General features: G+C 35.6%; 3 protein-coding genes across 3 annotated transcripts; 2 read left to right on the forward strand and 1 right to left on the reverse strand.

Annotated features, from left to right (window-relative positions):
* The first annotated feature begins 785 nt into the window (after positions 1 to 785).
* LOC9300581 (putative clathrin assembly protein At5g57200) lies at positions 786 to 4,117 on the forward strand. The gene is made up of 14 exons (XM_002864459.2): positions 786 to 1,022; positions 1,129 to 1,198; positions 1,297 to 1,394; positions 1,483 to 1,621; positions 1,731 to 1,858; positions 1,949 to 2,038; positions 2,131 to 2,247; positions 2,334 to 2,399; positions 2,487 to 2,567; positions 2,653 to 2,730; positions 2,828 to 3,019; positions 3,100 to 3,175; positions 3,264 to 3,403; positions 3,473 to 4,117. The coding sequence occupies exons 1-14, from the start codon at positions 933 to 935 to the stop codon at positions 3,878 to 3,880; spliced, it is 1,773 nt and encodes a 590-aa protein (XP_002864505.1). The 5' UTR covers positions 786 to 932; the 3' UTR covers positions 3,881 to 4,117.
* Positions 4,118 to 4,189: 72 nt separating this feature from the next.
* LOC9300582 (TBC1 domain family member 5 homolog B) lies at positions 4,190 to 7,256 on the reverse strand. Its single transcript, XM_021013244.1, has 5 exons — positions 6,888 to 7,256; positions 6,629 to 6,732; positions 6,356 to 6,532; positions 4,654 to 6,275; positions 4,190 to 4,562 (listed from the first exon to the last, which is right to left on the reverse strand). Exons 1-5 carry the CDS (start codon positions 7,076 to 7,078, stop codon positions 4,434 to 4,436), a joined length of 2,223 nt encoding a protein of 740 aa, XP_020868903.1. The 5' UTR covers positions 7,079 to 7,256; the 3' UTR covers positions 4,190 to 4,433.
* Positions 7,257 to 11,853: 4,597 nt separating this feature from the next.
* LOC9302270 (cytochrome P450 81F2) lies at positions 11,854 to 13,913 on the forward strand. Its single transcript, XM_002864460.2, has 3 exons — positions 11,854 to 12,546; positions 12,647 to 12,934; positions 13,091 to 13,913. Exons 1-3 carry the CDS (start codon positions 11,947 to 11,949, stop codon positions 13,694 to 13,696), a joined length of 1,494 nt encoding a protein of 497 aa, XP_002864506.1. The 5' UTR covers positions 11,854 to 11,946; the 3' UTR covers positions 13,697 to 13,913.
* Positions 13,914 to 13,962: the final 49 nt, after the last annotated feature.

A 13,962-nucleotide genomic window follows, 5' to 3' on the forward strand; every position in this document is an offset into this window, starting at 1 on the left:
AATCATACTATAAAACTTTAAAATGCATAAATAAAAGATGAATGAATTCACAAATTAACGCTGTTATGAAGTGGAACCACCCAAGCTATGCGTTTTGACAAATAAATATGTACATTTAGGGAGACTAGAGCTTTCAATCGAGGGCATAGTACATGTTAATTGCTAAGACCATCTCCATCGGGGATATCTTGATTAGATACTCTTTAATAAAAAATAATAATAAAAGAGAGAAAAAAAAATAAAGCATATACGATTTCTCATTTTAGAAACTTTGAGAAACGCTTCTATGACGTCGTTGCCACATGTCATAGTCTCAATGGTCCAATTAATAAAAAAAATAAAAACAAAATTACAATTTTAAAATAATAATTTTTTTTTTTTTGAAAAACTTTCAGTTTTCTGCCGATAGAAATGCTCTAAGTAGTTGATGTACATTATGTTCCTTTCCTTGGCCGAGAGGCAAGTACTGGTATTTTTGTAAATATTGTTTTTTTTTTTTTTTTTTTTTTAAAATGTGAAATACAAATAGCTTGTCACACGATAAAATAACATGGTAAATACTAAATTCTAAAAATATTTGTAAATTCAATGCTCTTTATTTTTCTTTGCCAATTTCCCCCAAAATTACGTCAAATAACCCAAAAGAAGAATCTATTATTATTATTGTTAAAAAAAACGAAAAAGGAAATTATCCAGATCATTAGTAGTCTGTTACGCACGTTTTGAGGGTGACGAAAAAAAAGAAGCTTATTGTAAAAAAAAAACAAGTCTGTTATCGTTGTGTTTCCGTTTATTGCACAACCATTAAACAAAACATCATCAAATCTCCTCTCTTTCTCTATTGTCTTCTATCAAGATCACATCATTACCACATCTTTTTCTTCATCACATATTCCAGATCAGAAACGTTAATTATCAAAAAGTGTCGATCAATGGGAACGTTCACGAGCTTTCGAAAAGCGTATGGAGCACTCAAAGACACAACCACCGTTGGTCTCGCTAAGGTCAACAGCGAATTCAAGGTCAGATTCTTGATTTGTTAAAATCACCATTTTGTAAATCTTGAAATTCAAGATTCGGATTCTGTCTAAACGATCGATGCATTTTTTCTTATTTGGATCGTTATAGGATTTAGATATTGCGATCGTTAAAGCAACCAATCATGTTGAATCTCCACCAAAAGAACGTCATGTTCGTAGTAAGTTCCTCTGTTTTTTTTCTTACCAAATTTGGACGATTCCAACGCTTCAAATTCTATATGATTCGGAGAATTTTTAACGATGATTTTTTACGCAGAAATATTCTCGGCGACATCTGTAATACAACCACGAGCAGATGTAGCTTATTGCATTCATGCATTATCTAAAAGATTATCGAAAACTCGCAATTGGGTTGTAAGTTTTCTTCTTAATTTTCCTAAATTTCGAACCGCATTTTCTGTCGATATATTGTGAATTTGTTTTGAATTTGACAATCACACAGGTTGCAATGAAGGTGTTAATAGTAATTCACAGAACATTAAGAGAAGGTGATCCAACATTCAGAGAAGAGCTTCTAAATTACTCACATAGAAGACATATACTCAGAATATCTAACTTCAAAGACGATACAAGTCCTCTTGGTGAATAAACTAATTCTCTATCTATATATATATATATATATATATGCATTTTGTTCAGTTCTTGTTGATACACAAATATCACTTAGAATCTTGAATGTTTTTGATGCAGCGTGGGATTGTTCTGCTTGGGTTAGAACATACGCGCTCTTTCTTGAAGAGCGGCTTGAATGTTATCGGGTTTTAAAGTATGACATCGAGGCAGAGCGTTTACCAAAAGCTTCAGGTGCAGCTTCCAAGGTTTGTCTCCTGACTTCTCATCATCAAGAAACAGAACACATTATCAGAAATCTTTTACCATAGAAATCTTTATTTCAATGGTTTTTGTAGACGCATAGAACAAGGATGTTGTCTGGTGAAGATCTATTAGAACAATTACCCGCGTTACAACAGCTTCTTTACCGGCTTATCGGATGTCAGGTAAAGTCATAAGCAAACTCCAAAAAAAGCTTTATACCCTTTGTTTTTGTACGTTGCAGAAGATGTCTTCTAATTTGTTATCAGCTTTGCAGCCTGAAGGAGCAGCTTATAGCAACTATCTAATCCAATACGCTCTTGCATTGGTGCTTAAAGAAAGCTTCAAAATCTATTGTGCCATCAATGATGGAATCATTAATCTTGTAGACATGGTCTGTAATGTTTCATTATCTACTTTCAGTTGTTAATTTGCTCTACGTTTTCTATTTAAATTGTATATTTCTCTTTGTCATTGTAGTTCTTTGAGATGTCAAGACATGATGCAGTTAAAGCTCTAAACGTATACAAACGGGCTGGTCAACAGGTGAAGCAACTACACTTATTTCATTTGATTGATAAGATTTTCGCTAGACGTTAAGCTTTTTGCTTGTTGATGTTTTTCTTTGCATAGGCTGAAAATCTGGCTGAGTTTTATGATTACTGCAAAGGGCTAGAGCTAGCTAGGAACTTTCAGTTCCCAACCTTAAGACAGGTTAGTTCTTAGCTTTTGGGATCAAGTTTATATTTGTAAGACTGATGTGTGATTCATTTCTCACTTATCTAAAAACCGGTTTCAGCCTCCTCCTTCGTTTCTCGCGACAATGGAAGAGTACATTAAAGAAGCGCCTCAGAGTGGTTCTGTACAGAAAAAACTGGTAGAAAGAATTTCCATCTTTAATCATTATTTCAGTTCTTGGTTGATGATGAAGGTCTTCTTTAGTATTTGACATTTTGTTCTGTTTTTATTAACAGGAGTATCAGGAAAAAGAGGAAGAAGAAGAAGAACAAGAACAACAGCCTGAAGAACCTGCAGAAGAAGAAAACCAAAACGAAAACACCGAAAATGATCAGCCGGTTATCGAAGAAGAGGAAGAAGAGCCTGAAGAGGAGAAAGAAGAGGAAGAAGCTAAACCTTCACCATTGATAGACACTGATGACTTACTGGTGACTCTTCTTCATCTCTATACATTGTAGTAAATACCAAACCTCTATACTCATTGACCCTTTTCCTGTGATTGGTGCAGGGATTGCATGAAATAAATCCAAAAGCCGCAGAGATTGAGCAAAACAACGCATTCGCTCTCGCGATATATCCACCAGGTAGAGTAAATAAAACAAATCCATTTAGAACAATCTTACATTTCCATTGTGAGAAGAGATATCAACATTGATGAAATCATTTCTGCAGGACATGAAACTTCAGGCCCATCTAATAGTCTAAGCTTAATAGAAGCTGGAGGAAGTGGTTGGGAACTTGCACTAGTCACACCACAGAACAACAACAACAACAATAACAACAATCCTCGTCCCGCAATAGCAACAAAACTCGTAAGTCTTTCATTCAAATAGAAACTCAAAAATTTCTAATTCCTACTCAAATGGTGTCTATGTTTACAGGGTGGAGGATTCGACAATCTTCTACTAGACAGTCTCTACGAAGACGATACAGCAAGAAGACAGATCCAATTAACAAACGCCGGTTACGGATTTGGAGCCACCGCTATACCCGGAGAACCAGCCTTATCAAACCCAAACCCATTCGGGATGCAACAAGATCCTTTCGCAATGTCAAACAACATGGCTCCACCAACCAACGTCCAAATGGCAATGCAACAACAACAAATGATGATGATGAATAATCGAAGTCCATATAACAACAACTATTCACCTTATCATCATCATCAGTTCTCACCAAATCCTTCAACTTCATCTCCTAATCCTTTTGGTGACCCTTTCCTTGCCCTCCCAGCTCCTCCTTCATCTGCTACTCAGCAACAACACAGTCATAATCATATGCTTCTCTAGAATGGTCATCACAATGACTTGACCTTTTTTTTTTCTTCTTAATCTCGAGTTGATTCAGGTTTATCATTATTCTTTCATTCTTTTCTAGTATAAGACTCTTCTACATTTGTCAGGATTTTTTCTTTTCTTTTTATTTTTCCTTAATTTTAATACTTATTTAAGCTTAATATACCTTAATCCTTTGTATTTTTCCCTCAATTAATGTTTTTTTTTTTCAAATTGAAAATAACAGAAATTTGCAAATTATTTCAACGGTAAGAATTAACGGTCAGGCGCAAAAAAAAAAGGAGGGAAATCTATAATTTAATGTACTCTGGATATCTCTTGTCACTAAGAACCGTTAAAAACCCGTTAGGGTTTACAAAGTCCAAAGAAACACAAGTCCCTTGTACTAGAAGAAACCTAGATTTCTCATTGTACAACTACTGCTAAAAGAAAAACAAAACCCTCTTCAAAATTTCTCATATATACATTACAATTACACTCTCTCTTACACACACATACACACATAGAGACAAATGAATGTTCATAATACACGAGTCTGCAATAAACTTTACATTTCTGACAATAACATATTTCCAAGTCTACGAAGTTCTCTAAGAGCTTCGTCAACTGTTATTCTTCCGTTCTCAGTCACAGCCATATTCTCCGGTGGACTTAGCTCCAACACTGACTCTATCACCTGATATCGAAACAATCAAAAAAATGAGTCAAGTCATGTTTAATTTTGGTTCATAATAAGCAAATACATTATTCGATTCGTGGAATTTTACCTTGATATGTTCAAGCATGGATCTTCCTGTATTCTTTAAGGCATCTCCATTACCTGCAGTTGAATCTGAATCGGTTTTTCCGTCTTCAAAATCTATCTGTTTAGCTTCTTTCGTCTCAGAGGTCTCTTCGCCGGACAAGTTTCTACCTAACCTCCATAGCCTCTGGAATTTACCCGAAAGAATCTTCCTCTCTCTGAAGATATTCATCCCTGATTTCGCCTCTGGCTCGTTCTCAGGAATTGAAAGAGGCAGATCCGTGTGGTTGTCGCTTTTGCCTCTATCAGAACTGTTATCCTCATAATCTGCACTGGGAGTATCAGATACCGTAGATGAGCGTTCGATATCAGTGTCCGGGTTTGGGAACTCGGGAGGCTCAATCTCTTTTTCCCCGAGTTGTCGGGATAAATCATCGAGCAAACTACGTCTAATAGGCGGTTTGTTTCCGCTTTTATTTGCTTCAGCGGGTGACGGATCGGATTCTGTTCTTGTAAGCCTTAGCTTCACTCTTTCCGACCAACTCTTCTTCCCTGCTTTTGGTCTCTGCAACGCTTTTTTCTTCCGTTCTTCTTCTTCTGCACTGTTCAAAACTCTCCACTTCTCTTCCCAGTAGCTCTCAGGTACTATTCCCACAGGAGAAGAACCAAGTGAGATAGAATCAACTGATAAGCTGTGACCTCTCATCGGTTTTCTCGACCCTTTTGGAATTAAATCACGATGAGCATTGATTTCCAAAGCAAGACTCTGCAATGTCTTAGCCTTTTCAATAACTTTACTCAGATCAATGTCCTCCGGAAAATTCAGCAACTTCTTGAGAGAAGAAGTCGCGTTTTCAGTTGCTAGCAGCGATGATCTCAGATAAAGTATCATCGAAACCGCCATGCCAGCAACCAGAGCTCCTCGGGGAGAGCTAAGGATCCTGAATTCAAACCCTAAATCAGCCTCAATACCTCTCTCTACCTCGGAGTTGTCAGCAGAAAATATCTCATCCCACACAATCAATAGATTATTCAGCGGAAACTCTCTCCCGAACAAAACCCGTAGCCAACGGAGAGCAAAGTACTGCGGTTCAACGCCAAGCTCAACGAGATGGCTGTGAAGAGAAGCATCGACTAGAGACAGTAAATGATACAAAGCCCCAGAAGCTTCGATCACAGGAGGAAGTCCCGTGACAGAATCGTTTGGAGCGGAATACACAAAGAAATTCGCTACAGAAACCGAACCGAGGGAAGATCCACCATACATAAGAGCGTCAAACATTGTGTAAGCGTCGTGTTCCATGAATTTCTCAGAGAGGACGATTCCCAATTCGCCTTCTGCTCCATACGCATCACTCAACAGCACAACAGTCTGCGTCTCGGTATCAAGTTCATCGAAACTCTTTGGTTTTTTCTTCTTGGTGCTTCCAGAGGGTGAACCATTTCCATCTCCATCTTCTTCATCTTCCATAGAATCATCCAAAACCTTTTTTATATCGAAATCATACGCTCCAGAATCACGTTCTTGAAACGCTAATTCGTCAAACAAATCAACAAACTGATCTTCATAGTTTGATCTAACTTCCGTAAGATATTGCACATCAACTTGAAGAACATAAAGCAAAGGAGCCAATAGTTCATGCATCCCTAAAACCAAAAACCGTAAAAACACCATTAAAACCACAAACCATTACCGCAGTTTCCCCTCGAAAAATCAAGTATCTAACCTTGTCTATAACCAATCTCAGGATGCTTCAAACACCACAAAAGAAGTATCCTTCTTAACATCCCTTGACATCCAGAGGATTGAAAATAACTCCCATGTTCTGGATACAACCGAGAAAGATCTTGATCAAGCGTTTTCTCGAGCTCTGCATTACGAAAGAATCTTCCCCAAGTACTATCTACACAATCCAGAAAGCAAGCTTTATATAATCATTACATAGGAGAGAAACTGCAATTGAATGTATCTGAGAAAAGATGAGACAGTATTGTTTTACCAGGATTTTGTGATAAGGGATTATCAATAGTTAGATCTGGAGAATTTGTTCCTTTCTTAGGCAAATGTGGATCAATTAAGAGTCGTCTTCTCAAAGCAGCATATCTAAGAAACAACAACAACATCTAAAAATCAAAACTTTATTTTTTTTGTCTGAGAAATTACAAATCTTTAAGTTTGAATCTGGAGCTACCAAATCGAAAAACGCAAACCCTAAAAGCAAAATCTTCAATGGTGAAAATGTAGGGGAAAGTCAAAACCTTCTTCTGGAATCAGCTGTTACTCTACGAAGCTCATCAATGGTGGAGGAAGGAGAAGACGGTAAGATTCCGAGGTTGATTCGCCAACGGACGCCGCGAAGCTTCTCGAACCGGTGATCTTGAGACGGCGAGGCATTGGAAGTGCAAGGGTCTTGTGTTCTTGATATCTGGATTTCTTCATGAATCGCCATGTTCTTCTACACAACGCTCTTGCTTCATCAAATCTTCGTGTCAAATCGATTCTTGTTTCGATGGAAATTAACAAACAATTTGGGTTTACTTTTTGTTTATGAGAAAACATAAAATTCGAATTGTATTTTTTTTATCTTTTCATGAGGCTCAGAATCTGAGATTGGTGGTGGCTTGGAGACAAGAATGGTTCATGTCTTTCAAAACGACATAGTTTTATTCTCCAGCTTCATTTTTATCCTTGAAAAGTAAATAATATTGGAAAAAGAGGATTAGAACAGTGAAGGAGACATTATTACCGTTAAATTTTTACTATACCACTATTGTTATGGTTGATATTTTTTTCATTAGATTCTTCTAACAGGAAAAGAATCCGAGAGATCTTTGGCAACTCTCTCTCTTCAAATTTTCAGAGAGAGAGAAACCGTTTTTGTTACCGTTCAGAACTTTTTCTGGTTATTAAATTCTGTTCATCAAACTTTTCTTCGAACATGCATCGTTTCCTTTGCGGTGTTTGGTTGGCTTTTGTCCGGTTTGCCGTTGGCGATTCTTGTTGTTTTGCTCTCGGTTGTTCATGGCCGAATTCGATTTTACTTTACCAATCCTGTTTTCCGATTCTCTCCGGTTTTTGGCACGAAATTTAGTTTGCCGTGTTTTTAGATTGTTGTTTCAATTTGATGTTTTTTGTTCAATAAATTCCTTAGATATGTGTTGGAGTTAGATATTTTAGGTGATCATTTGCTTAAAATTATTAGGCAAAGGTTATTATCGGTTTACTTTCAATGATTCAGCCAGCTCGTTTTGTGGTTTTTCATCCACTTGATAATACGTGACTGGGATAAAATCCAAAGTGAAAATATCTTCAGTTTAGAAGGTTATTAACTTTGTTATGCCTTCTCTACAAAACATGTGGGGCTTTTATCTTTATTTTTTGTCATCTGAATTTTATTAAGAAACCAAGGTAGGATACAAATTGAAATATATATGCCGGCACACGAACATAATGTCTCTAGAAACTTAGCCTAAAAAAGGGAAACAAGACCCCAACAGAACGAGGAAGCTAATTTAGACCAAACATTTAAGCAAACGATAAAGACATATATGTAAAGAGGAAGAGTTGCGAAGGAAAATATGAAATCCAAACACTATTTGAACAAAGGAACCAGAGCGTCTCACCTAGCTTCCCAAAGAACATGTGAAGAGCTTTTATCTATAGCCCATGTAATATTGGTTTGTTTAATAAAGTTATAGTTGAGGGAAAAAAAAAAGAGAAGAGAATCCAAGGATCATTTTTTGACAAGAAGACGAAATTCCAAAAGAGTGAACCATTTAAAATTAAGTAATATCAAACTTGACGAGGGAGAAGATTACACTAGAAATGTATAAGTGTTCTCACTCATTAATTAACCAAGATCAGTCCACTCTCTATACTTTGCATTAAAATATACATGAGTCACTTGATTTTCGTAACTATAATAACTTGTTACAAATTATCAACAACCTCCACTTGTACGTACTTTTATCAAACATGTAAAAACATTGTAGTACACGGACAGACGGACTAGCAATTATTAGACATGTAAATCTCGATTTTAAATGTTTCTAAATTCATAAATCCAAACACGTTTTATAACGAGATGGATTAGTTTTGATCTGCAGATTTTAATCTCTTTTGACATGTTTTATAAAGAAATAAACATTTGAGACTGGAATTTGTCCAAGCAAATAGTAGAAATGATCTTGATGCTAAGTCTTGAATCTTTATCAATATGTCAAACATGATAACTGGCACTAGCATAGCGGCATGGCAAGAATTAGAAGAAAAAAATACTGCAAAAAAAAGATACAAAAATTGTTTTCTCTTTTTTGATCAGTAACTGTCAGTCAATAGCTATGAAATTTCAATTTCCATAAAATATGGATAGATACATTTATGATGTAAATTTTACCACCCAATAAAAAAAAAAAAGAGAGAAAATTTGCCTTCTCTAATCTCTAGCGACGACGAATATATCAATAAATTGGATATTCCGAAAGAATAAGGATAGATACAGAAATGATGATACGAGTGAATGAATATGACTGCCGTTTTCCTGACTATATCTCACATGTTCTTATATTGTTGTTAGTCAAACAGTCTAATCTCACAAAATTTCTACCAACCTCTTAGAAATATTTTATTCGTATTTTAGTGATTTTAGGTACAAAAGAAATTAGTATGTGTGGAAAGAGAAAACTGAGGAAAAATTAGTATGATCGAAGGAATTAATCCAAATTCGATCTTTTCGGAGAACAAAAATTATATATATGTGGAAAGTTTGGGTTTGGGTTAAACAGTTTACCCGTTAGTCAGTAACAGACGATCTGGCTATCCCTGACATTAGTCGGAAAACATTCCAAATTCGGAACAGACAGTATGGTGGTCTTTCAGAGAGAAGTCTACTCTAAAACACTTCAGTACGTTTCTACAGCAACTGACCGGATCAATTGATAGAATTTATAAAAAAAAAAATTTAAAAATAATATAACAGATTTTACCGTGCCGCCAACAAAAATAAGTGATTGAATTTGAGACTTCACCAATTAGCACCATTGAGCTGAATTTGGGCCATGCTTACGAAACCTTAACTTATATAATACAAATAAATAAAAGGCTTCAATTTGGACCAGAACAGCCGACTTAAGATGGCGGGTCAACTCGACTACTCCTTGTTCCATTTTATCTTTAACATTTTTGTGATATTTGTATTCGTCGTCTTGCTCTCTCTAAGTTAGTTTTTAAATTTAATTTGATATTCGATTTTATTCCATAAAAAAATATTCTATCATCAGTCACTTCTCCTTTTTTTCCTTTGATTTTTTTGGTTTTCATTGCTTCATACGAAAGTTCAATCCTATTAAACCAATGTTTATCCTTAATGTCATCAAATGTCGAATTGAGTTTTAGATCATTTATCGACCAAATCCAAAAGCATCGCCACCACTTCTTCTCTTTTAAAGTTTAAACTTGACTTTTTGTTCAGTCACATTTATCTCTATTTTTTAAGTTTTTTGAGCGTCTAAAAAATTTCGAAAACAAACTCATATTTATTCTTTAAAAGATCTTCTTAATCGTTTTCTTGCAGTATAGAAGCAACACCAACTGAGTGAAATGGTCAAAAATACGGATTACTGGTTTAGTCCATCTTTTAGTGGACGAATAATTTACTTTACACTTGTCGACTGTTCAACGTAACCAACAATTTTTTTACAACGAACGAATTCAACCGTTTGAAAGATTCTATAAATTTTACCTAAAAATAATAATATTATTCATAACTATACTGTAGAGTTAGAAATATGGTCATAAACTAATGTTTCGAGTGAAACATCGTGCATCGTTGAAAATGATTCACATCGTGCATCATTTAAGGGGATCTAGTTCAGATCGCGAATATCTCAATTATCAACTTACACGGATTATCAAAAAACAAATTATTTCATATACAAGATGTTTCTTATCGACCAATGAAAATATACGACACGTTTTTACGCCGCTGAGAGTTGCCCGCGTTACGATTGGCCAGACAACCTAAATTGGCTGTACAATCTGAATTAATGCAGATTTTTCGATTTATATCTTCACTAAACAACCATATTTTTTCTTGTCACCTATTTATCTACATATAACAATTATATATCAAGATTAAAATATGAACTTTCGTCGTCACCTTCGATCGACCATATATTATTATTATACTTTATCAAAAATCGTATACTTAACGAGCAGCCATATTTGAGAAGTCGTAATTGGAACGTTGTATAATCAATAGCTTGAAAAAAACAACTAACGCAGTGGGTTCATGTTGGTTCTCGTCGACTTCCTTGTCAACTAAAATTCTCCCTATTTGTGGACCATTTTAGAAAACAAGGTTGGTACACTTAATTTGCTCTATGCTATATTCTAATTAGCGTAAAATATTTATCAAAGTAATGTGTACTGTAAACTAATGAAAGTGGATTAGTGATTACTAACACACATATATTTGAATCCGTTTATTCATTCTGTAAATTATCTGAAAATCTAAGTATTTGTTTTTACTTTGTAGGTCGGCCGTGATTAATTATTGAATCATATATAATAAGGTGGATACCACGTATTTTGTTTTATCTTATTATGGATATGTAATAGGTTACACGATGTAACTTACATCTATTATCGGACGTGTGATGCCTAGCTAAGAGTATAAGATTAAATCTGTTGAAATTCCGAAATCGATTATCTAAGAATACAAATACTCAGAGATCTAATATAAAGCATATATCCAATTTCCTATTTCTAATTTCTAAATATAATAGCTGTAAGTTTTAACAAATCAGATCAATTTACCTACACAAAAGTACTAATTAGTTCTCTATATAGATACCTTGTACACGTAAATATACATATTTTGGGAGATAGCCACATAAATATTTAGTTTTAATCAGTATTGGTAAGAATTTTAAACAAAAATCATAACAACAATTTTAGTTTTTGTCAAAATCTTTTATAGTTATATAAAAATAAAACTTATCAAAACGTAAATAATTTACGAAAACTGAACTAACCTATATAATTTTTTGACTAGTGACCAACACTAAAATATACCGCCTCCTTGCATCGAAAGTATCAAACAATAAAGGAAGACAAAAAAACGAAACTCCAAGAGTCAACGTTCAAAATATGCATTCTTTATTTTATTGTGTTTATTACTTTGTTTTTATTATAAACTAATCCATATATATACACATAGACCATCCACCATATTCACTCAAAACCTTCTCACAAAAACCAACCCAAAATTGTATCAACAAACAAAAAAACAAAACAACCCAAAAAAGGGAAAAAAAAATGGATTACGTTTTGATTGTTTTGCCACTTGCATTGTTTCTCATAGCATACAAATTCTTATACTACAAATTCTTATACTCATCCAAAACGCAGCGTTTTAATCTCCCACCTGGACCAACTCCGTTTCCTATCGTCGGCAACCTCCACCTCGTGAAACCACCGGTCCACCGTCTCTTCCTCCGCTTCGCAGAAAAATATGGCGACATCTTCTCCCTCCGCTACGGCTCACGCCAAGTCGTCGTGATCTCTTCATTGCCTCTCGTAAGAGAATCTTTCACTGGTCAAAACGACGTCATCTTAACAAACAGACCACATTTTCTGACCGCTAAATACGTCGCTTACGATTACACCACGATCGGAACCGCAGCTTACGGTGACCATTGGCGTAATCTCCGACGTATTTGCTCTCTTGAGATCCTCTCCTCTAACCGTCTCACCGGATTCCTCTCCGTACGTAAAGACGAGATTCGACGGTTGCTCACGAAACTCTCACGTGAATATGATCACGGCCGTGTCGTTGAGCTTGAACCTCTTCTTGCAGATTTGACGTTCAATAATATTGTCCGCATGGTCACAGGGAGACGCTACTACGGAGACCAGGTTCGTTTATATATGAACATTCTCACTCACCTTTTTACACTTTCTACCATTCTTGTAATTAAAAGTGTTTATTAACCTATTAAATGATTATTTCATAAAGGTTCATAACAAGGAAGAAGCGAATCTATTCAAGAAACTAGTGACGGACATCAACGATAACAGTGGTGCGAGCCATCCAGGAGATTATCTACCGATTCTTAAAGTGTTCGGACACAGCTACGAGAAAAAAGTGAAAGCACTCGGCGAAGCCATGGACGCTTTCTTACAGCGACTGCTCGACGAATGTCGAAGAAACGGAGAGAGTAACACGATGGTTAGTCACTTGTTGTCTTTACAACTAGACCAACCCAAGTATTACAGCGACGTCATCATCAAAGGCCTCATGCTCGTAAGTACTCTCATACATATAAACCTATAATATACTCACTAAATGCAAACATAAAACTGAAAGAAGAAAGATGATTTGCGTTTTACATTTATATTAAAAAAAAAAGATATTTATATGTGTAGATGAACTAACAACTTGTGAATTTAATGTATATAGAGTATGATGCTAGCGGGAACGGATACTGCGGCCGTAACATTGGAATGGGCGATGGCAAATTTATTAAAAAACCCTGAAGTGTTGAAAAAGGCGAAAGCTGAGATAGACGAGAAGATTGGAGAAGAGCGATTGGTCGATGAACCAGACATTGCGAATCTTCCTTATCTCCAAAACATTGTTTCCGAGACTTTTCGGTTGTGTCCAGCCGCACCACTCCTTGTTCCACGTTCTCCTTCTGAAGATATCAAGATTGGCGGATACGACATACCACGTGGCACGATCGTGCTAGTGAACGCTTGGGGCATCCATAGAGACCCAAAACTCTGGGATGAGCCCGAGAGGTTTATGCCAGAGCGGTTCGAAAACGAAGAAGCTGCAAAGAAGTTGATGGTGTTTGGTAACGGACGAAGGACGTGTCCTGGTGCGACTTTAGGACAGAGGATGGTGTTATTGGCTTTAGGTTCGTTGATTCAATGTTTTGACTGGGAAAAAGTCAACGGTGAAGATATTGACATGACCGAGAATCCTGGAATGGCTATGCGTAAGCTCGTCCAATTACGAGCCGTTTGCCATAAACGTCCCATTATGACTAATCTCTTGGCTTAATATCACATTTCATTCACCATTTTGAAGTTTACCGGATTAAGCATTTTTTTGGGTTTAGATTTTTTTTAATAAATACATGATTGTTTCAAAAATTGGAAGATTAAGTAGTAAGAAAATGTAAGATTCGATGAATAAAATGTTTAATATAAAGTTCGAATCATGAAATCAATAGTTCGGATCATAAGATAAAGAGTTGTATATAACATTAATTTATCTATATTACAGTATTAAATTTGGATTAAAGTTTGATGCAAAAATAAAATATA

The sequence above is a fragment of the Arabidopsis lyrata genome (assembly GCF_000004255.2).
Source record: "Arabidopsis lyrata subsp. lyrata unplaced genomic scaffold ARALYscaffold_8, whole genome shotgun sequence".
NCBI lineage: Eukaryota > Viridiplantae > Streptophyta > Magnoliopsida > Brassicales > Brassicaceae > Arabidopsis > Arabidopsis lyrata.

What these genes read in the sequence shown, in the direction of transcription:
- LOC9300581 (XM_002864459.2), top strand. Translation starts at nt 933, where the DNA reads ATGGGAACGTTCACGAGCTTTCGAAAAGCGTATGGAGCACTCAAAGAC. An exon ending in ACAAACGGGCTGGTCAACAG is followed by an intron (nt 2,400 to 2,486) that starts GTGAAGCAACTA and finishes TTCTTTGCATAG; the next exon opens with GCTGAAAATCTGGCTGAGTT. An exon ending in CCGCAATAGCAACAAAACTC is followed by an intron (nt 3,404 to 3,472) that starts GTAAGTCTTTCA and finishes CTATGTTTACAG; the next exon opens with GGTGGAGGATTCGACAATCT.
- LOC9300582 (XM_021013244.1), bottom strand. Translation starts at nt 7,078, where the DNA reads ATGGCGATTCATGAAGAAATCCAGATATCAAGAACACAAGACCCTTGC. An exon ending in TGAGATTGGTTATAGACAAG is followed by an intron (nt 6,276 to 6,355) that starts GTTAGATACTTG and finishes TTTTGGTTTTAG; the next exon opens with GGATGCATGAACTATTGGCT. An exon ending in CCATGCTTGAACATATCAAG is followed by an intron (nt 4,563 to 4,653) that starts GTAAAATTCCAC and finishes TTTCGATATCAG; the next exon opens with GTGATAGAGTCAGTGTTGGA.
- LOC9302270 (XM_002864460.2), top strand. Translation starts at nt 11,947, where the DNA reads ATGGATTACGTTTTGATTGTTTTGCCACTTGCATTGTTTCTCATAGCA. An exon ending in GACGCTACTACGGAGACCAG is followed by an intron (nt 12,547 to 12,646) that starts GTTCGTTTATAT and finishes TATTTCATAAAG; the next exon opens with GTTCATAACAAGGAAGAAGC. An exon ending in TCATCAAAGGCCTCATGCTC is followed by an intron (nt 12,935 to 13,090) that starts GTAAGTACTCTC and finishes TAATGTATATAG; the next exon opens with AGTATGATGCTAGCGGGAAC.